Source organism: Manis pentadactyla, chromosome 4, assembly GCF_030020395.1.
Source record: "Manis pentadactyla isolate mManPen7 chromosome 4, mManPen7.hap1, whole genome shotgun sequence".
NCBI lineage: Eukaryota > Metazoa > Chordata > Mammalia > Pholidota > Manidae > Manis > Manis pentadactyla.
This window is the reverse complement of record NC_080022.1, coordinates 76,445,454-76,469,809: the sequence shown is the minus strand read 5'-3', so window position 1 is coordinate 76,469,809 and position 24,356 is coordinate 76,445,454. Positions and strand designations below refer to the sequence as shown.

Sequence of the window (24,356 nt, the reverse complement as noted above, 5' to 3'; positions counted from 1 at the left end):
AAAGACAACATGTTAAAAAATGACATTTTTCTGATCGTTCTTTGGCATATGCATTTTATTTTCTTCTGTAAATACAGGGTGTGAGTTCCTGTGACTGTGCCTTTGGATAAATGGCTTTTCTTGAGACCTCAGGAATGAGAGGAACAGACAATGCAAGCTAGGGCCCTGGATTTCAGAGAATCTAGCAATGGGGGCAGAACCCAAACACAGCTGCAGCTCCAGAGAAGGGACCTGTGCCCTCAGCCCTGCCGATGTGGCCTCTCTGTTCCGCAGCAGGCCCTGCTCAGTATGTTCAAAAACTCATTTTGCAAAGTGGAAGCAAACACTGAAGAACATGAATCCACACTACTGCCATGCTCTTGGGGCATGTCCCTGCCCTGTAGGCTGTTAGCACAGGACCCTAGCAGCCCAAAGCACCAAGCAGTCCCTGAATGGCTGCTATTGCCTTAGTCAGGCACTGGTTTTCCTTTCCTCAATATATTTCCTATTCCTGAGCAGCTGGAGGGAGGTGAAAGCCTTTCTTAAAGCATCACCCTTACAGGAAAAAATATGGCCATCTGGTTTCAGCAGTTAGTTTTCCCTTAAAACCTGGTTCAGTATATATTGTTTTGTCCTCCAGCAGAGAAAAAGTTGTGTATCTGCTTTCTAATGTGTTCCTGAAAGTGTGGGTGTGCATGTGTGTGTGTGTGAATGAGAGATGAAAGTCTTTATTCAAAAGGCCCTACTATCATATGCCCATTTTACCAATTCCATGTTTAATCCCTTTATTAAACCTTCTCAAAATGTTCTGTCTTGCAGTTCATTACTTTCTATTTATCTTGTCCACTATTCAATGTTAATGCTAAACTAACAGTAATCGGAGAAGCAAGAGTCCAGAAGAAGACAGGGAAGAGAGATGGTTGGTTTATCAACATTAGCTCCCAAGGATGGAAAGATGGAACTATTAGGATTGTGACAGATCCCTGCTCCAGCGTACTCTAGGGTCAATCCAGCTCTTTTCGGGTATTTCCTATTTTGTGACCATTGCAGTATATTTTGAAAACTCATACTACTGTTACGAGATTCATGTGTAAATCTATAATCTATCACTTGGTAAATAATATAATAGCGCAACTGCACAGGGAGCTATGGAAGAGGAAGAGAATCACTTTTGGAGCCTGGGCACTGTAAGTGTACACATGTAAAAATTAGTACAGTCCACTTCCAATGTTTAATCTGTTTTTATTTGTCATTTATTATAAAAATTGAATCTTTATTTTACACAAAAGATACTTTAAAAACAGGAAAGTTTACCAAAAACTACTAAATCTCAGGCAAAGGATTTTTACCACCAAAATGCAGATTTACATGGTAAACCTGAGGGCCAAAAACATTCAACTCATGACAAAATCTTACATTTTCTAATAATTCATTACTAGAAGCAAAAACTGATTATGCACGTTTCAAAATACATGACAAAGATAAAATACATACTAGCCTTTCCTGTGAAGCCACCCAAAGGAAATGTCTCAAGACTGGCCCCATTATTTGAGTGAGTGAAACATTTGAAGAGTTTCAAAAATAGATGTAAATATTTTGGTTTATACATGATATATATATATGCACAAACACATCCATTCTACTTCTATGCTTCTTTGTATTTTTTTTTAATTGCACCATCTCTGTTAGAGATAATATATAACATGCAGGAGGCATTCATAAACGTTTTTCTCAGCAGTAGCATCTAATACAAGTCAAATGCAAAACTTCTCTATGAATTCAGTTCAACTTGAAGCCATCTCGGTAGTTTGGCTCACATACTCTATATTAATGCTTTAGCACTGATGACATTGTTCATGTAAAAACAAGTGGAAGAGAATGTAGTCCATTACCAAAGAGACTTAGTAGATAGCTCCCAGTGGAAGTGGGAGACCAGAAACAGGAAGAAACCAATTAAATAGGATGGCAGTTTTTCACTGTTTCAGCTTTCATATCCAGCTGTAGATAAGAAATAAATATGTCCAGGGCATTTTGCAACAGTTATTAGTTTATGCCATTTCATGTATATAATGTCTTCATAATTCAAACTAGGATGCAAAATAACTTTTCCCCTTCTCCCACCAGCCTTCCCCTTGTTTCCACGAAGAAATAAAAACAGATTTTGATGCAATATAGTTCCCAAAAACAAAGTGGACTTAGAGTTATATGCTCATGCTTTTGGTTGGTTGAGGGACAGTGGATCAGCTCTGAATACTGCAGGGATGGGTAAAGCAGAACTACTCAATTAGGCATAATGAGAGGCATAATTAGAGGCTCTGGCCTCCCCTCAAATAAACACATGCCCAAGTATCACTGCAGGTTCTCTAGCACAAATATATGTTACTATACAACTGCTGATCACATTTAAGGAGGGGAGTGAGTGATGAGGGAAAACACAATACCTCAGAGGATAGAACAATGCTAAGCAGATTAAGATGGAAAGAGCCTTTTATTGAAAATACAAGGAAAGAAAGCTAGAAATCCAGAGAATAACTGTTTGATTATTTTAATGGTTTCCAATACTATGCAGTATTTTCATTAAACATACAAAATTTGAATCATGGAACATATGAAGAACAGAAACAAGTATTTTCACTATCAAATGATAATGTTATGCAAATAACTTTCTGCAGCTCACCACAGCACACTAACTGGAGCTACACCACAGTGCCAAGATCCCTGGGGATCTCTATTTACCCTGTTTAACACAAACATTTGTTAAGTGACAGTGAAATATGGTGACACCTGGGGGAAAAGTTAAGACTGAGGATGAAGAATGAAAACATAGTGTCTATGTGCCACATAAATGTACCCTGCTGGCAGTTAGGGGGAGAACACTGTGTCTTTCCAGGGATGCTCAAAACTGCTTCGGTTCTCAGACTAAGGTTGAGCATTCAGTTTTCTTTTAAATATTATGACTAAGAGAATAGAACACTCCATGATTACAAGTAATGAGTATAAAAGAACATCCTAGCATTAACTGACAACCTCTAGCTACTTTGGAAAAAATACTGAACATCCAAAGCTAGAAAGTTACCTACTACATATATAAGGGTGTGTGTCTATATGTGTGCAAGCTTATCTGTGTGTGTGTGTGTGTGTGTGTGTGCGCACGCATGTAAATAAAATGAACCAAAGGTTGCCAGCATAAGCCATCAACTTTGTTCTGAAAACTCTGACATTTATTTTTTGGAAAATATACTTCATGTTCTTCGAAATCAAATGCCAACAAGAGTCTCATGATTATCATGAACAAACTTCATTTTCTTCATATAAAATCCTCTTAGATATTATGAAGATCAGCTACAACAGTGCGGCAGAGGTGGCATCAATACATTCTTGCATGTCAAATCGATGGTCTCAGAGTTCACTGCATCAGAGCTCTGTCATTTCAAAAGCTACCTAAACACTCATGTGTACGATTGAAAAAATAATCTAAAAACTATGGCATCAAGAACAGCAAAGTTTGAACCACTAACTATAGTGTTTGGAAAGCAGCTTATAATATTCACTTATGATCCTGATAGTAATGTGTTTCCAGAAACTGAGAGCTCTGATTAAGAAAGATTTAACCAATGATTTCTGCAGGTGAATAGAACTAATGATTAGTCATGGAGAAGTTCTAGTTTGTGAGGGGAATGTTAGCAAATTTGAAATTTATAGGAGAGGATGGGATTTTTTCATACAAATTACGGCTGATTATATGGCCAAAAACATTTAAACACCTGTCCATGTATCATATTCACATCCAAAACAGGATAATCCTATGTAACATTGAAATCAGTACACATGACAATTCTGTTGTGAAATACTGACCATTAACTCACATTAAAAAAAAACAAATATAGTCCCTAGATATAGTCAGAATCTATTTTCTGAATTCCGTCAGTTATGCCTGGGTCCCTGAGAACTTCAAAGTTTTGACTAAAGGCAAGTTTTGGTGAGGATTGTATTTTTACACTGGTTCTTCTAATTCATAATAAATGATAATGTTTTAGGCAGCTTTTGGTGTTTTATGTTTTTTATAGTTAATATTATGCAAATTTCATTTAACATAAACAATTCTTTTTTTCAGAGTTTTAGTCCAGGGGTGTGTGGCTGGTGAGAGAAGCTACATTTTGCTACAGTTTAAAGACTCACTTTCATCTTTCTGGAACAAGCAAAGCAAGAAAAACATACTACGCATCACAATTCCCTGTTTACAGTGCTCATTACCTATAGTGTTTTCCAGTTTTATCCAGATGCAGTTAGATTACTTCATAGTTACACCCAAAATGAGATGGCATTATAACGCCTAGACCCATTAGAGAAAATCACATTAAAAGTATACATTTCTCAAAAATGAGTCAGTCAATTTTATTCACTTTACTGTATGCATGATAACAAAAGGCCAAACACAAAGCTCTTTATAAAAAAGGGCAAAATGTATTCCAGAAAAATTACTCAAAGTCATGAGATGAATTTCAGTTAAATGGTTCTACTTCTCTGTGAGCTTTGAGAACCCATCTTAAAGACTGAATGGAGGCTGAGTGTTTTACATTATAATCATATCTAGAGATCATGCACATGGAGAAAATATTTTGCTTTAACTCTTTTACAAAGAGTTTTAAAACCAATTTTAAAGATCCAAATCTGTACCTCTCCCCTCCATCACAGTTTTTGAAGTAATTAAGGATAGTACCCCTACAATAGCACAGCAACTAGGGAAGAGAGAGGTAGATGATGCAGCCATCCTCTTATATAGGAAACTCCCCAAATATTCTAGGGCACAAGACACAAGGCTTTTGTTATCCAAAGTAAATAATGGCAGAATACAAAAACATTTGGAACAGAATGCACACAAATATGAGAAATAGAAGCAGCCAAAACCAAGTATATTAATTGTAAATTCTTGAAGAAATGAACGTGTTCCCTGTACGTTACAAAATTTCTCACAGATTTTGAATACAAGATTATACAATCGAAAATATGTATATGTTTTACATTTACTATATAAACTATTAGCAAATAAAAAAAGCCTTGACGATACACAAGAAGACATTTTAGAGAATACATTAATTTTCAGGAAGCCCTGAGGGTGGGTGACATGTCCTAAGTATCCTACTCTTGTTCTACACAAAGGCCAAAAGCCGGCACTTTCTCAGGGTTCATCTCTGTTGTTAGGAGAAAACAACATGAAGGAAGATGTAAGCAAGCTGAGACAGGAAGTAAAAATTAAGTCGAGAAGGAATTCTTCCAAGCACAATGCACCCTGCCTAAAAATATTTAAAAACATAAATCAAAGACAGTGCTGAGTGTACATCAAGGGAATTTATGTTGATGAGTTTATGGTCTAGGTGATAAATTTCAAAACAGGAAGTCAGTTAAAACAAGTGTGCAAGTAAGAAATGGGGCATGGGGGAGGGAGAGGAAAAGAGTAGCTAAGCTTCAAGGTAAGAACTGCAACATGGAGATTCAAGGATTTCATGTCTCCTGTTCCACCCCCGAAGTATACTTCTTACGTCTCAATAAGTTAAAAATCAATTATTCACAAAACTTCAGTGTTGACGCTGTTCAATCTGTTTAAGCTAGATACTGAGTTGCTTTAATAAGACATTTGGTTGTAGTTAGTCATAATTATACCCATTTTTCACCTTTATAACTTAGGAAACTTCAGTTCTCATTTAACGCCCTGGGGCATCCTTTCAAAGATTATTTTCTCTTTAGGTTAGCATTTATCTAAGCATGTCTGCAAACGTTCTGTTACAGGGAGAGGAAGGGTACTGAGCAGATTCTCCTCAACAATCAGACAGCTCCGCTTCAGGGACTGACATCCTTCCAGCTCAGGAGGAAGTGTTTCCAGGTAATTACCAATGAGTTCCAGGTGAGTGAGGTTCAAGAGCTCACCCACGTGAGGGGACAAACTCATCAGGCTATTTTTCCCCAAAAGTAAACACTGCAGCTTTTTGCATTGAAACAGCCCATCTGGAAGCATCTCAATCTGGAAAGGAATAGAAAGAAGCCAATAAGCTTGATTTCTGATGGCCTATGATAACACAATTACTTCCTTAAACCCCTACCTTCGACCAAAAACATTTCTGGATGTTTAGCAGGATACATGGAGCAAAAATGATAAATTTGAAGTAGATAAAAAAGATACACGAAAAATAATTTGGACATCCTGACATGGAGTCAATCAGGATTGAGTCTACAGTGAACTTTTCAACCCTTGCTGTACACGAGTGGGCAATAAGTTTGTCTCTAAACATTCTTTTATTTATTTTTTATTAAAGTTTCATTGATATACACTTTTATGAAGGTTTCACAAGAAAAACAATGTGGTTACTACATTCACCCTTATTATCGAGTTCCCCCCATACCCCATTGCAGCCACTATCCATCAGTGTAGTAAGATGGCTCTAAACATTCTAACAATTCTCAAACAAAACCCAATCAGTCATATACTTATTGTCCCTAACATAGAAAATAAACCAGTAACTCAGGGGAATCATAATTATTCTTGAGTCCTAGAACAGAAATAAATTGCTCTCAGGAGTCCATAAAGAGCTTACTGCGTAATGTAATGAGCAATATCCTCAAAAACATCCGGAGAACAGGCATAAGGCTATTTCTTAGGGTTTCACAGTAAAAACGAAACACTTAATTCTGTTAAAAAAGTCAACAGAAACACACATCAGAAGAACATGATAATACGTACATGCACATTTCACTCCCCCCTACATACACATTCATGAGTACCCTTCTTCCTGCTCTCTGGCAATTTCAACTGAATCATGTAACACAGAGAATAATAATTTAAAACAATGATTTTAATACGATAAGAGCTTGCAATTCCTAGAGCTGCTTAAATGAATTGCTCCCCTTTCTAGTGGGTAGGTGGCATGCGAATTTCTAAGGGAGCAAAAGAAACGATTACAGTGTGTTCGTGAAATAGGGTTGATTGGGGAAAGACATCCAGAGAAGAGCTGAGCATGCACAATGCCCTCAACGCTCATCATGCCACTGAATTGAGTGTGTGCCAGGCAGAGCTGGACTGTACACACCCCACCCTGTAATATTCCACACATTTATTCAAGCTGGGGCCGAGCATCTTTGCCACTGTGAGACAATGTAAGCTCCTTGGTTCAGGAAGTGGCTTTGTTAGAAAAAGGGATGAAAGGAGCACTCCAGAGTTCAGGCTGCTCTTTTGATGGGCTAAACACAGTTCCACTGAGCCAGCTCTCTGCTGGAACTTCCAGAGCCATCCAGAATTATCTCCTCAAAAAGATAAACATTCTCCATGCGACCTAAAAGGTGGTCAAATTGCATTAAAAAGTGCTCATTGTGGTAACTACACTTATTGCAGTGCCCATTTTTTAATGTATATAATTGTTGAATCAGTATGTTGTACACCTGAAACTAACATAATATTCTATATTAACTCTACTTCCATTAAAAAATGCTCATTATGTTGGAAACCCCCTCTCTTCCATCACCCCCCCCACACAAAGTGCAGGCTATCCTTGAAAATAAACCTAATGATCACTGCTGCTAAGACTGCATTCAATAGAGCTCATCACTATACCAAAATATGAGGTATAAGGAAAGGAAAAATGTCTATGCTTTTATTTATTCCCTTCTCAAAAATGCAGGTGCAAAGCTATATATATGTAGATCTCGATGTAGAGAGAGAATGGGGAGATAAGAGAAGAAGGAATGTAAACCCTAATGATGTTTTCAGGTCAGAGGCATCTGCAGTTCAGAAGTAGGGTTAGTGATGTTCAAGCAGTGGAAATAATCGGTCCTGGGCAGTGTGCACAGGGTTGAGGGTGCCTATTGGTTCCTAAGCAATAACTTCAGGGAAACAGCTGAAAAACAGGAAGGCTTGGCTTATCTGTGTTCAGTGAATGCAGGCTGAGAACCTCCTTTTATGCCAGGCTCCCAGCTAGGTGTTGGGGATAAAGTGCTGAACGAGGCAGATGGATCTTCAAGAACTTTAGTCCAATGCTGGGTTTCTTGACCTTGGTGCTGTTGTCATACTGGGTGGGCTAATTCTTTTTTGGGGGCAGCCTGTGCTGTAGGATGCTTAGCAGCATCCCTAGCTTCTGCCTACTAGATGCCAGTGCCACACCTCTCCCCAGTTGTGACAACCCAAAACATTGTCATACAAATGTCCCCAGGTGGGGGTAGGGGAGGCACTGGTCTAGTAGGGAAGAGGAATATTAAACAATACACAAGTAGTTTGTCTGTAGTGGTTGCAGTGAAGAAGACTGCCCTAACCTGAGCTGCACGGGGGGTGGGGGGTAGGGGGTGTCTTCCCACCTGCCTTCCTCAGTCAGGCAAGTACCTTCCTTAACTGGGCAGATCTCTGGGGTGGATCCCTGCAGCCACTCCCCTTACTCTCCTTCTGTCTGGCTATCAGCACTACCATGTTCTCACCAATCTTTTAAACCTCTGAATTTGTGGCTTTGGTGACTTCACAGCCCCCAGTACAGGAGAGAGATTTCACAAGACAATGGCAGTGAGCCCCGGACCAGAGGCCCCAGGGTGCCTGAGGTGCTGCTGTCACAAGAATGAGTCATGGGCTGTGGTTAATAGTACCAATTTCCCAGTGCCAAGTGTCCATCTCAGGGCTTTCTCTTGCCATTGGCACCAGCGACGGCAGAGGACCATGACTCACCTACTCGAAGTGGTTGTACCAGAGGAGGCAGAGGAGCTGTGTAACTCAAACTTTTGTTCAATTCAGCAGTTTTATCCTGAAAATTCTACTTAAACCTTTAAGAATAGTTTGCAATGAATCTTTTAAGAACACCAAATACATACTGCCTGGGTCAATACATTTTAAAAAATGTTTAGATAGGAGAGGATTAAAGGTAATGGCATGAGAGGTGAGACAGAGGCTTCCTCCTAAAACAGCATATAATACAAAAATATAATTAATACAACTAATCCTGAAAGAGCAACAGGAAAGAGGGCTGTGCCAAACTGCATACACCTGGAGAAAAGAATAAACATCACGGAACAGGGTAATGTACCAAAGCCAAGGCCCAGCTGGATCCAAGCCCTTCCACCACCCCAGCTCACAGGTGGGAGGAAGAGAAACGGAGCAGGGAGGGAGTGGAGGCCTGGGACTGCTGAATACCTAACTCTGGAGATCTGCTCTGGGAGCACAAACCTACATTTCATGGTGCTTTCATAGTACTGTCATGATTAGGGGGTTAGAAAGCTAAAACAGGCAGAATACCTGGAGAGACTGAGACTCCAGCTGCTTGTGGAAAGCAGGGATCCATATCCAGCTGCTCTGGGACAAAAGAAAAGCTGGAAGTCTGAGAGACTTCCTAAATATAGGGCTGCTAAAGGGGCAAGGATTCCACAGAGTATACTGCTCAAGAGAAAGGACAGGTGGACAAAATTTTCCAGGTGCACTCTGTCCAGCAGGTTGGGAACTTTCTCGATCTTTGGGTGCTCCAGCTCGTTGGCTGGCTGCACAGCTCGAGGGACCCCCTCCTTGATATGCGGCCTACTGTGCCTTTCTCCGGGCAAGCCCCACCTGGCTCACAAACCAGCAAACCCTACCCTGCCATTAGGCCAGACAGAGGGAAGCCCCATCTACAGCAACTACAAAAACAAAGCCTAGAGGCTTATACCTGTGTGCTCGGCCCACTTCTGGCAGTGGAGGCAGGCATAGCAGCGGTGAAGCAGGAAACAGCTCTTCCCACCCCCCAGGCACCAATACAGCTCCCCTGCAACCCCCAATCTTGCATCAGGGGCTGAGCAGCTCCAGAGAGTAGAGCTTCTGTACACCAGAGGGCACCATATACAAATATGAAACGCCAAAGACACCTAGTTCAAAGTAAAATTATTAATACAACACCTGAGAAAGATTCAAATGAAACTGACCTCATGAATCTTCCTGAAAGGAATTTCAAAATAAAAATCATTAACATACTCAAGGAGGTAAAGAAAAATATTCAAGAACTCAGGGATGAATTTTGGTTGGAGATCCAATCGTTGAAGAGCACAATGGAGGGTATTAAAAGCAGGTTGGATACAGTGAAGGAGAAAATAAATGAAATGGAAATTAGAGAAGAGGAATACGAAGAAGCTGAGGCACAGAGAGAGAAAAGGATCTCTAAAAATGAAAGAATATTGAGAAAACTGTGTGACCAACCCAAAAGGAATAATATCCATATTGTAGGGGTACCAGAAAAAGAAGAGAGAGAAAAAGGGGTAGAAAGTGTCTTTGAGGAGGTAATTGCTGAAAACTTCCCCAAACTGGGGAAGGAGATAGTCTCTGAGGCCATGGAGATCCACACATCTACCAACACAAGGGACCCAAGGAAGACAACACCAAGACATACAGTAATTAAAATGGCAAAGATCAAAGATAACGACAGACTATTAAAAGCAGCCAGAGCGAAATAAGATCACATACAAAGGAAAGCCCATCAGGCTATCATCAGACTTCTCAGCAGAAACCTTACAGGCCAGAAGGGAGTGGCATGATGTATTTAATGCAATGAAGCAGAAGGGCCTGGAACCAAGATTACTTTATCCGGCAAGATTATCATTTAAATTTGAAGGAGGGATTAAACAATTTCCAGATAAGCAAAAGCTGAGAGAATTTACCTCCCACAAACTGTCTCTACAGTCTATTTTGGAGGGACTGCTATAGAAGGAAGTGTTCCTAAGGTTTAATGGCTGTCACCAGAGGTAATAAAACCAAAGTAAAGAAAATAGAACAGTTAATTACTAAGCAAATGCAAAATTAAATCAACTATCCCCAAAGCCAATCAAGGTACAGACAAAGAGTGCAGAATATAATATATAAAGAATGGAGGAGGAAGGAAAAGGAGGAGAAAAAGAAAAGGACCCTTAGATTGTGTTTCTAATAGCATATAAGGTGAGTTAAGTTAGACTCTTAGATAGTAAGGAAGTTAACCTTGAACCTTTGGTAACCATGAATCTAAAGTCTGCAATGGCAATAAGTACATACTTATTGATAATCACCCTAAACGTAAATGGACTGAATGCACCAAACAAAAGACATAGAGTCACTGAATGGATAAAAAAACAAGACCCGTCTATATGCTGCCTACAAGAGACTCACTTTAAACCCAGAGACATACACAGACTAAAAGTGAAGGGATGGAAAAAGATATTTCATGCAACTAATAGGGAGAAAAAAGCAGGAGTTGCAGTACTTGTATCAGACAAAATAGACTTCAAAATAAAGAAAGTCACAAGAGACAAAGAAGGACATTACATAATGATAAAGGGGTCAATCCAACAAGAAGATATAACAATTATAAATATCTGTGCTCCCAACACAGGAGCACCTACATATGTGAATCATATACTAACAGAATTAAAAGGGGAAATAGAATGCAATGCATTCATTTTAGGAGACTTCAACACACCACTCAGTCTGAAGAACAGATCCACCAGACAGAAAATAAGTAAGGACACAGAGGCACTGAACAACACATTAGAACAGATGGACCTAACAGATATCTACAGAACTCTACACCCAAAAGCAGCAGAATACACATTTTTCTCAAGTGCACATGGAACATTTTCAAGGATAGATCATATGCTAGGACAGAAAAAGAGCCTCGGTAAATTAAAAAAGACTGAAATTGTACCAACCAGTTTCACAGACCACAAAGGTATGAAACTAGAAATAAATCATGCAAAGAAAATGAAAAATCCCACAAACACATGGAGGCTTCACAACATGCTTCTAAATAACCAGGGGATCAATGACCAAATAAAAACAGAGATCAAGCAATATATGGAGAAAAATGGCAACAATAATTCAAATCACCAAACCTGTGGGACAGAGCAAAGGCTGTGCTAAGAGGAAAATATATTGCAGTACAGGCCTACGTCAGGAAAGAAGAACAATCCCATATGAACATTCTAAACTCACAATTAACTAAACTAGAAAAAGAAGAACAAATGAGGCCCAAAGTCAGTAGAAGGAGGGACATACTAAAAATTAGAGAAGAAATAAATAAAATTGAGAAGAATAAAACAATAGAAAGAATCCATGAAAGCAGGAGCTGGTTCTTTGAGAAAATAAACAAAATAGATTAACCCCTAGCCAGACTTACCAAGAAAAAGAGAGAATCTACACACATAAACAGAATCAGAAATGAGAAAGGAAAAACCACTACTGACACCACAGAAATACAAAGAATAATTAGAGAATACTATGAAAAATTATATGCCAACAAACTAGATAACCTACAAGAAATGGACAACTTTCTATGAAAATACAACCTTCCAAGGCTGAGACAGAAAGAAACAGAAAATCTGAAAAGACCAATTACCAGCAACAAAATTGAATTCATAATAAAAAAACTACCTAAGAACAAAATTCCTGGGCCAGATAGCTTCACCACTGAATTTTATCAAACATTTAGTGAAGACCTAATACCCATCCTCCTTAAAGTTTTCCAAAGAGTAGAAGAAGAGGGAATACTTCCGAACTCATTCTATGAGGCCAGCGTCACTCTAATACCAAAACCAGGCAAGGACACCACAAAAAAATAAAATTATAGACCAATATCCCTGATGAACATAGATGCAAAAATACTCAACAAAATATTAGCAAACCGAATTCAAAAATACATAAAAAAGATCACCTCTCATGATCAACTAGGATTTATTCCAGGGATGCAAGGATGGTACAACATTCAAAAATCCATCAACATCATCCACCACATCAACAAAAAGAAGGACAAAAACCACATGATTATCTCTATAGATCTGAAAAAACATTTGACAAAATTCAATATCCATTCATGATAAAAACTCTCAAGAAAATGGGTACAGAGGGCAAGTAGCTCAACATAATAAAAGCCATATACCACAAACCCACAGTCAACATCATACTTAACAGTGAGAAGCTGAAAGCTTTTCCTTTAAGATTGGGAACAAGACAGGAATGCCCACTGTCCCCACTTTTACTCAACATAGTACTGGAGGTCCTAGCCATGGCAATCAGACAACACAAAGAAATAAAAGGCACCCAGATTGGCAAGGAAGAACTTAAATTGTCCCTGTTTGCAGATAACATGATATTGTACATAAAAAACCCAAGGAATCCACTCCAAAACTACTAGATCTGAATTCAGCAAAGTTGCAGGACACAAAATTAATATGCAGAAATCTGCAGCATTCCTATACACTAATGATGAACTAGCAGACAGAGAAATCAGGAAAACAATTCTATTCACAGTTGCATTGAAAAGAATAAAATACCTAGGAATAAACCTAACCAAGGAAGTGAAAGATCTATATTCTGAAAACTACAAGACACTCATGAGAGAAATTAAAGAAGATACCAATAAATGGAAACACATCCCATGCTCATGGATAGGAAGAATTAATATTGTCAAAATGGCAATCCTGCCTAAAGCAATCTAGAAATTCAATGCAATACCAACAGCATTCCTCAATGAACTAGAGCAAATAGTTCTAAAATTCATATGGAACCACAAAACACCTCGATTAGCCAAAGCAATCTGGAGAAGGAAGAAAAAAGCTGGGGGGATTATGCTCCCCAACTTCAAGCTCTACTGCAAAGCCACAGTAATCAAGACAATTTGGTACTGGCACAAGAACAGAACCATAGACCAATGGAACAGACTAGAGAGCCCTAATATAAACCCAACCATATATGGTCAATTAATATAGGATAAAGGAGCCATGGACATACAATGGGGAAATGACAGCCTCCTCAACAACTGGTGTTGGCAAAACTGGACAGCTACATGCAAGAAAATGAAACTGGATTATTGTTTAACTCCATACACAAAAGTAAACTCAAAATGGATCAAAGACCTTAATGTAAGTCATGAAACCATAAAACTCTTAGAAGAAAACATAGGCAAAAATCTCCTGAATATACAACTGCTTCCTGAACGCATCTCCTTGAGCAAGGGCAACAAAAGCAAAAATGAACACATGGGACTACATCAAACTAAAAATTTTCTGTATGGCAAAGGACACCATCAACAGAACAAAAAGGCATCCTACAGTATGGGAGAATATATTTGTAAATGACATATCTGACAAGGGGTTAACATCCAAAATATGTAAAGAACTCACATGCCTCAACACCCAAAAAGCAAATAACTCAATTCAAAAATGGGCAGAGGGTACGAAGAGACAATTCTCCAAAGAAGAAATTCAGATGGCCAACAGACACATGAAAAGATGCTCCACATTACTAATCATCAGGGAAATGCAAATTCAAACCAGAATGAGATATCATCTCACACCAATAAGAATGGCCAGCCCTGAAAAGTCTAAGAACAACAAACGTTGGTGAAGATGCAGAGAAAGGGGAACCCTCCTACACTGCTGTTGGGAATGTAAACTAGTTCAACCATTGTCAAAAGCAATTCCTCAAAAAACTAAAAATAAAAATACCATTTGACCCGGAATCCCACTTCTTGGAATTTACCCAAAGAATACAATTTCTCAGGCTCAAAAAGACATATGCACCCCTATGTTCATTGCAGCACTATTTACAATAACCAAGATATGGAAGCAACCTAAGTGTCCATCAGTAGATGAATGGATAAAGAAGATGTGGTACATATAAACAATGGAATACTATTCAACCATAAGAAAGAAACAAATCCTACCATTTGCAACAACATGGATGGAGCTGGAGGATATTATGCTCAGTGAAATAAGCCAGGCAGAGAAAGACAACTGCCAAATGATTTCCCTATTTGTGGAGTATAACAACAAAGCAAAACTGAAGGAACAAAATAGCAGAAGACTTACAGACTCCAAGAAGGGACTAGTGGTTACCAAAGGTGAGGGGTGTGGGAGGGCGGGTTGGGAGGGATGGAGAAGGGGATTGAGGGGTATTATGTTTAGTACACATGGTGTGGGGGATCACGGGGAGAACAGTATATCACAGAGAAGGGACATAGTGGATCTCTGGCAACTTGCTGCACTGATGGACAGTGACTGCATTGGGGTATGGGTGGGGAGTTGATAATATGGGTAAATGTAGAAACCACTTTGTTTTTTCATGTGAAACTTCATAAGAGTGTATATCAATAATACCTTAATAAAATTTTTTTAATGTTTATATAGCATTTATTTATACTGAATATATTAGCATGTTCTTCTTAGACTATATAATACATGAGCCAGAAAGGAAAAAATTTACCCTAGACACCTGATTGCTTCTGAAAAATTGAAAATAATTACAGACTATGAGGGAGATGATAAACTTCATAAACAGAATGGTTCTTACTGAATAAACTATACTATATAAATGTAATAAACTACAAAATAAAATGAAGGAAAGAAAAATTAATGACTACATTATCACTCTGTATCCTGGAATTATCTGTCAACCGAGTATCTTCAACAAATTGGTGCCCCCAGAACATCCAGGGAAGGGTGGCCCCTTCCTCTATCTATGGCTGACATTGATAAGTAAACACTCCACTGTTTCCCAGAGGTTGGGACCTTACTCCAGAGTCCTCAATGTCAGATTTCCTTTTTTTCTGGCCACTAACACATGCTGTCGCAGGACATGCTTACCAAATCCATAAAATCCAATCATTTCAAGGAACACAGCTGCGTAGTTCCATTTCTAAGTAGTGATATTGAAAACAACAAGCAGTGCCACATGAGGGATCTTCTGCAGGAATTTCTACATGACTCACCTTCCAGCCAGAAGTCTTTGAGCAACCAAAGACATGCATTAAATGCGGAAAGGTAGAAGTTGTAAGACCTTGGTGTGAACTGAAGTGGTTTTTAAGATCTGAGCAGAACTATTAAGTCCTCCCTCTTCTCCTGTGCTTCTCCATCGCACTCCATGCCATCTCAATCCAGTGACACGGGCTCTGGGGTGGAGATTGATGTGCTTCTCCCTCTCCTGCCCTCCGTATACACCACTGCTGCTGACATAACAGCACTGGGACCGACGCCTCCAAGATGCGGTCCCAGGTGATGCACCGGAGGGGCAGCCACCCCTAGGAGGCTTCAGACCTCAGCACAGCACTCAGAGCCTCAGTTTCAGGATCAGTCAACTGAGGGCCGTGGCTAGAGCAGAGATTGGACAAGCTTTCTCTAAAGGAGGATAGTAGATATTTTAGGCTTTGTGGGCCACGAGGCAAAACTGAAGATATGATGTAGGCACTTTTATAAAAAGAGAGAAAAAAATTTCATACATTTTTAGGTGATGAAATTCAAAATATAGTAACAACTGAGTACAATTGTCTGATAATGCAGGACCACTAATGAGAACACTGGGATTTATTCATGGACACTGAAATTTGAATTTCATATAATTTTCATGAGTGATGAGATATTATTCTTTTTATTTTTTCACCGACCGTTTAAAAATTTAAAAACCATTCTTAGCTCAGGGCTATAGAAACATTTTAAGACTGTTCTTAGCGCAGGCTATGGGTGGATTTGGCTCCCAGGCTGTATAGTTTGCTGACCTCTGGACTAGATGGCCTATAGTTCCTTTCAGATACAACAGTCTTTGTCTTTTCTTTTTAACTTATTTTCCTAGTTCTAAGTCATAACTGATTAAACCTTTTAATGGTTTTTTTTTCTTGACTGTCCTCTCCCAACCCTTCTGTATGCTACAATCAGAGTTTCCTTTGAAGGCACCTGTTCAGTCTAATTAGCACTTTGAAGTTTAAGTCTGACCCCAGCTACTATCCAAAGACTCAAACTTGAACTTGACTGGCAAACTCCAAGACACTCTCCATTCCCGCCTTCTAAATGTTCTCAGTTCTCATTACATCTGGGCATGCGTGCTGTAACCCTCTGTTCATGACCTCTATCCTTTTTCATTTTCCCAATCTAGTGTTCTCAGGAACACTTCTCCCAAGAATTATTATGAAAAAGAGTGTCTTGCTCAAATGCATTTGATAAAGTTGGATACCATATATCCCTCTTGCAGAAGCACAATATTTATTCATATATTAAAGGCTCTGAGGACTACTGGAGAAAAAATATGCCAAAAAGAAATGTTTAATGTTTATTGTAATAATATCAATAGCAATAACACCTATTGCTATCCTGTGGGAGAAAACTAGAGTGCCCTCTCGATGAATGTCTGTCATTTGGGGGAATGCACAACACCTCTGATGTCTAGAGAATTCCCGACCTTACCTTGGTGGGACTCACTGGGAAGCAGAGCCCTCTTCCCACTAGATGAACTGACAATACCAGATTCTTGTGTTCCCAGCTCCCTGACAGCTCAAATGTCGGCATTCATAAGCTCTGTCCCTCAGGTGCTCAGTCTTGGACCTTGAATTGGTCAGGTCGGAAAGCATCAGAAGCATGAAGAACCTATGTTGTGAGAGGACAAGGGGCACAGGAACAGCAGCACCCAGCTTTCAGGGCCCACCCTGCTGCCCAGAGTGGGTGCGGCCAGCTGCAGTGTGTCCCTACCTTTTTCTGTGCTGTGGGTGTGGCTGGGGTTCTTTTTACTACCTTACTTTGTATTTGACTGACAAGCTTGATTCTACAGCCTTTCCAGTGATGAGACACACAGTGTCCTTTCAATAAGTGTCTTTTTTGCTAAACCACAGAGTTAGTATTTATTGCCTCCGTCTATGAACCTGATACACTGCCCATGTCTTTAGGAACGTCTTTAAAACCTCTTCTTGCAGGAATTGTTACTAAACCCCATTTCAAATGGACAGATCAACTCACATTTCTGAGTATACACATATCTAAACATTTATGCATCCAATTTGATGCTTTATTTTCTAATTTTTATAAATTTTTTGGTCTGCCTTATAGAGTCATGAGAATTTCAAGGTTAGAAGGAAACTTGAAATTAGTTGAATCCCTAAATAAAACACAAACAGGGGTTACAACATTCTTACCAAGTGGCTGACAATCAATATCTGAACAGTTTTATTAATAAGAAAATTACTTCTCCCTTCTCAAATGTTCATTCAATCTTTGGACAGCTTTTTTGGGAAAGGTGAGAAATTTTCTTCTGTGTGTCCTCTTTCTAACATTTATTAGCTACTTCCAATAAGCTTTTTTCCTATTTAAATCTTCTAAACATGTGAAGACCAATTTTGTAGACTACATTCTCTCCCTCCCCTCCCCTCTACATCCCATCATTAGGCTAAACATCCATCAGGGAGGAACTTTTCATCTCTTGAGTGAGTTCTAGTTTCTCCACATCCTTATTAAAGAAGCCTCTTCACCATCCAGAATGTTCCTCACCCAACCAAAGGTGTCATGGTCATCCTCATGGCTCTGAGGATGCTCAGCAACTGCTTTTATCAGACTTCTGAGAAGATACCATTCTACTTTGGTCCTCAACCACCTTCAGCATAAGGCTTTTCATGTGCTACTAAGGATCCTCCCTTATTCAAGACAGGCTGTGTTTCTCATGCCTAGTGTCTCAGACACTGTGAAGAAGTCTAAACTTAAGTGTCAAAAGTGCCAATGATCTTAAGGTTTCATAAACTATAAAAAAATTAATAGTTATATAATCTGTGGCCAGCTAACAATTTTATCAGCTGCAACATTCAAAACTCATGTAGCGATTTAACTGTATAACTTAGTAGAACCAACGCCTTCCAAAATAATTATGTATATTTTTATTATAGATTTAGCAGTGGAAAAAGTATAACCAAAATATTAATATTAATGTACTGCATAATTAAGTGACATTAATAATAAATCTCTAGACCTGTAGTTTTCAAAATATGGTCACCAGACCAGCAGCAGCAGCTCTGCCTGGAGCTTTTTAAAACTGCAAACACTCAGCTCCTACACCAGACCTACTGTATCAGAAACCCTGGGAATGGGGTGCAGCAATCTTTGTTTGAACAAAGACTTCAGTATATAGTTCTGATTTACACTGCTAGTCTACATCAAACCTAAAGGAGTGTCAAAACCTCATAATCCTTTAAGACTTGAATAGTCCTTGCTTATCTCAGAATGGGCTCTCTCTTTTACATACGAGTAAAGTTTCAGAGTTCTAAAAATCAGCATAAATTTTGTTCTTATTCCCCAACTTTCTTTAACAATCCATGGCTTTTGAAAATAGTGCCGGGTGATGAATATGCTTATTAGCTGACAACATGTGCATAGCCCTATTCAGCATGAAATATGAATTACAGAAAGTCTAGGAGATAAGACATTTTTGGGTGGGATAAAAGAAAATAGTTCCCATTTTCAATTAGAGGAAGATCACTCCTCTTTCGGCAGACCCGATTTCTGACAGGTTTTATTTTTTCTTCTTCCGATGAGGGCTTTCCCATCAGTCTCTTGTCCTTTTGGCTAGCATGAATTTTTACTTTTTCCTCCTCCTTCACATTTTAACTCAGGAAGCCACTCATTATTTTGCTTTTTCTTGTTTCAGCGAAGTTAAGTTTTCCTTACCTTGGCTTTACTGTTGCAAATTATGGTTCATTTTTGAAGTATGGATGCTGGGAAAAGCTTCTAAGGAACCCTAGTGTTGCATTGCAGGACTAGGCCTTTCATTTTGGATTGTGTTTCTAGACATGAATGTAGATTTCAAGTCTTTACTGCGTCACAAAAAAAGACCTATAAATAATTCATGATACCAGTATATTTTTACTAAGAAGTTCTTCTCCTATGACAGATTTGGAAAGCTGAAATGTTTTACAAAACTTTCTGAGTACTTAAGACCTTTCCAAAAATGAACAGTAAGCTCTGTCAGAACTAATTAATTAGCTTAAAATACTTCAACTGTGATGTTTGTGAAAAAAAGGGGGAATGAGAATAAAGAGAACATTTGTTGAGTAACTACTATGTGCCAGGAACTGTACCATATGTTTGTATATTTTTAAATAAAATCTCCATGACAACTCGTACGATTAAAAACTAATGCTCAGTGTTTTGGTAAATTTTCCATGGTCACATACCTAGTAAGTGGTAGTCAAGAGAGATTCAGAGGATGCTTGGTATGACTTACAGTCCATTTTCTTCTTCTACATTACACACTGCAACAGATGCTCAAAAGACTGGCTGAATAAAAGGAAGAACAGATTTACTTACATTGTTGTTGGTCACAGCAAAGTACTGCAAATTACTCAGATACTGGATTTCTTCTGGAATGAAGGTCAGGTGGTTATAGCTTAGATCCAAATAGTGTAGTTTGGTGCATAGGAAGAGCTGCAGAGGCAGATTCTCAATGTTATTATGGTTCAGAGAGAGCTGCTCTAGATTAGACAATGCCCCAATCTGGGCAGGAATATAAGCAATGTTATTGTGCCACAACTTTAAGCAGGAAAGATTCTGGAGATGCTGAAAGCTAATGATTTCTTCTACAGTTTTAAGATTATTTTCCTTTAGGTCTAACTCATGCAAATTGTTCAGGCTGAAAATGGAGTGTGGAATGCGCTCCAGGTCACAGCTGATCAGCTCTAGGCTTTTCAGATTGACCATCTTCTTCAGGTTGTTCAGCACGACCAGTTTGCTTCCCTCGTTATCCAGGGACAGCTTCTGCAGGGAAGGCAGGAGGTCCGTGATGACCTGTGGGATCCGGGACAGGCTGCTCTTCAGGTAGAGCGTCCTCAGGTTTTTTAAGTCCTGAAAGCCCTCCAACTGCATGGGACCCAACTGCTCGGGTAGAACACAGCCCGACAGATAAAGTTCCTTGAGATTCTTCAGGTGAAATACCCAGCGTGGGATTTTCCCCATTTCAGTAAATTTCAGGCGGAGAATCCTTAAATTATCCTCCAGGAAGGCCAGGGCAGGAGGGTCCGCCACCAGGGAGGAGTGGTGCACATGCAGCTCCTTGAGGCTGACCAGCTGGGAGATGGCGGAGGGCAGCTTGGCCTCAGGGATAAGCTCCAGGCTTAGCACTTCAATTTCAGTCAGTTCAAACACATTGTCTGGAAGACCATTCAGCATAAACAGATGCAGTTCTATCTTGTCTTGGGAGTTTTTCACAAGCTTACTTTTCAGTTTCTCAACTGTCCATTCATTATTGAGGTTGATCTGTTTCAGTTTATTCTCGCTGACCTCCGACAGGAATATGGAGAAACGTTTGGAATAAAGAGGATCATACTGATCAGCCAGGTGGAGAATGAAGGCGAAGTCGTTCTTGACGTCAGGGATGTCACTGTAGTTGCTTTTTTCTCTCAATGCCTCAAAGGAATATTGCTTCAAAGAACTCCTCAGCATCCACCACAAGCTGTAGGAGGAGGTGAGCCCATAAAGTATAACCAGGATGACATAGAACGAAGCCAGGACCTTAAATATTTCTGCCAAGGAGTAGACACACTGGTAATGCTTATAGCCTGTGAAAGCCTGTACGTCAACTGAGCAGTCAATTTCAAGAGTGATGTAGGTTAAGAAATATGGAACGTAAGTTATGATGAGGACAAACAAAATGACTTTGACTATGATCTGCTTCAGATACACTCTGTAAATGATGTCCTTCTGCTCCACGTGCATGCGAAACCTTTTCACTTTTTCGAAGATGGCTTTGGCCTGTTCACCCTCCTTCTTGTCCAGCACGCTAGAAGTTGGGCTTTCTATGCCAGCTGACTCCAGACCAGCCTGCGGGTAGGGTAATGACTGTTTGCTGGGATCGACTTCGGCGGAGCACCCTGAGGATGAAAGCAATGCCTTGGACTTGGAGAGCGTCAGGGGCCTCACCGACTGCTCGGCCACCGTTTCGGACAGGGCCCGGGTGGTCCACGGAGAATCGAAGCACTTGTGAAGGATGGCCACAAAATGCTCAAGCCTGGAGCTGGTACTGGGGTAGTGAAGCCAGAAGTTGCTGCAAGCTGCAAAGATGAGCGTGTGCAGGAGCACCAGGTAGGGGAAAAATTTTGCAAACCAGTGGAGCTGCTTCTCATAGCAGACAGCATCGATGTACGAGTACTGCTGTCTGTGGAGGCCGTTCTGGATCCTGAGGGGCAGCGGAAGCGGTGCCCCATTGTCAGAGGACATGTTAGCGCTGGCTTTCAGGACGTCCCAAGGCACAGCACAGTGACTGTCGAACTCCACCTTGCACGGAAGACAGCAGAGAACCCTGCTCTGCGTCAGCTGAAGCGCGCCGGCGAGCGCTGCCACGAGCAGCATGACCAGCGTGATGTAGTACCAGAAGACGTCCCACCATGGTTTCAGGATGTGATACGATGGCTGGGTGTCTGCCAAGCATTTCAGCTCTGTTAGTGTGATCATGACTTTCCCTTGCAGGAGTACAGAAGCTGGGAAAAAAAAAAAACACTGAAGCAAGTACCCAAATCCTATCAAAGTAGGACTTCCCTACTTGGGGAGTCTGGGCTGATCAGGGGTATAAAATGCTTCTGCTTTCATCTGAGACCTTAACTAGCCCCATTGTGCAGCACGAAGTCCCTCAGAGGAGAGACAATCTGGCAATAGCCAGGCTGGATTTGTAAAGGTATTTGGAGCAGGACATGAAGCAACTATCTAATTTCCTCCTGGATCTCCACTCCATGCTAAGCTATTAAAAACCAAAGCCAAAATCTCTTCAATCCACATTAGGAAAACTTGTTCTCATGGTACTAATTTCTAACAGCCACACTGTATACCTTACAGTTTGAATAAGCTCTTTTCAACATCTCACCCCATATCTGGAACACTGGTCACAGCCTGGGTTGTGTTTAACCACTACCAGGAACCTCTTTTGCGCAAGCACTGCTTTATAAAATGATCCCTTAGGATTACAGAGATCTACCAATTCTATGTTCTAACCAAACTGTGATTTAATGCATTATCTCCTTTTCTCCCAAGCTCTTGGTTTATAACTTAAGTTCACATCCAACCTACAGTATTTTAAAATGACAAACAACAGTTATAGCTTAAAAAGGGATAAGAAAAAATAAATGCAACATCCTACTATGGGGACTCTCTCATATTTAATGTTTTGACAGCAAAGAACTAATAGGATAATGACTAAAGGCATACTCTATTATTATCGTATGTTTGCCTTCAGAAAAATAAGGTGGATTTTTCACTTTCATATTGAAAAGTATTCAGACAATGCCCCTTACAGAAATGATTTATGTAACATTCAGCCTTCCATAAATCATTTAAAAAGTTGCTAATTAGTAAAAATCCAGATCATCAACAACATGGCACAGAGTAAAACAGATAAAAATAAATATTTGGATCTAATAACATGTCTGGTAAGAATAAAGAAGAAAGGAAGTCACACTAGCATGGCCATCGTGTCCTGGTGCTTCAGCTTCAATACACGTCCAAGGGCTTTTCTTGTAACTTTCTTGAGTCTGAAGTCTTCTCATCCCTCCTGGGCCTGAGTTTCTCTCTCTCTAGATACCCCAGTACTGGTCAGCAACCCCAAGGAAACTTTTTTTGCTCTAGCGACTGATGTCCCTAGAATCCCATTACAAAGAACCCTAGGATCCCCATGACAAATCCCATTACAAAGGCCCTGGTATCTGTTAATAGTGTCTTGTCCTTTGCTGGTCAGCCCCAACACATTCCTGACCTGATCCTGAACCCTACACTTTCATGTTCTCCCTCTGGTTTGGCATCCCATGATCCTTGCTTTCAACTGCTGGACCAGAGTGCCACTTTACACCTGCATCCTCTCTGGGTGTCATCATATATGTATTCAACCACCTTTTAGGACATGTAGCGTTAGGACATAGGGCTTCCTTCCTTCACTCTAGTGGGCTTATTTCTAACTTTCACCTCCTCCCATTCTGCTTCACCCCACTGGAGCTGACCATAATTGTGTGTCAAGACAAGACAAAAACAAGAAACAAGAGCATTAATTATATGAGACAAATAGGAAATCTGGGACTTAAACCCCAAAATACCATAAACATGATGGGAGGGTGGATGGCAGAAAACATCGCTGGATAAACACGTGAAGAACACCTGGGATTTTAGCTGACGTGAATGCATACTTTCAGCTAATTGTGTGATAGCTATGATGCTAAATACAGTTACAGAGTGACTATAATCTATGGTCATGTTAACAGATGAACCCAGATAAAGGGGCAACAGTCCTTCTGTGCCAGCCTGGTGAGATCACACCTAGAATACAATGCTTAGTGATAATTAAGACTAAGTGGGCAACAAAACAATTAAGAGCTACAACATTTCCAATGGCAGAACACATGTAATTAATGATATTCAGCCAAGATAAAAGACCACTAGGGAAACCTGAAAATTTATCTCTACATTTTTGTGTGACTATCTCTTACATGAAAGGATAAGTAGATTTGTTCCAGAGGCAGAACGAGGTGTGTGGGCACTTTAGAAGTGCTCTATTTTGATTCTAGTTGTGGTGGACTATCCACAGAACTACCACTCTGTGAATGCTTAGGCCCTTCACCCTACCATGGTCTAGCTGAGTTGGA

General features: G+C 39.9%; 1 protein-coding gene across 3 annotated transcripts in view; it reads right to left on the bottom strand.

Annotated features, from left to right (window-relative positions):
- Positions 1–24,356, bottom strand: part of LRRC8B (leucine rich repeat containing 8 VRAC subunit B) — a 73,532-nt gene continuing 49,176 nt past the window's right edge. For all 3 annotated transcript variants that reach the window (XM_036918371.2, XM_036918372.2, XM_036918373.2), the window contains exons 4-5: positions 20,047–22,211; positions 1–5,998 (exon numbers count right to left, since the gene is read on the bottom strand). In XM_036918371.2, the coding sequence (XP_036774266.1) occupies positions 5,726–5,998; positions 20,047–22,185 (2,412 nt within the window). In that variant the 5' untranslated portion in view covers positions 22,186–22,211 and the 3' untranslated portion in view covers positions 1–5,725. The remainder of the gene's footprint in view (positions 5,999–20,046; positions 22,212–24,356) is intronic.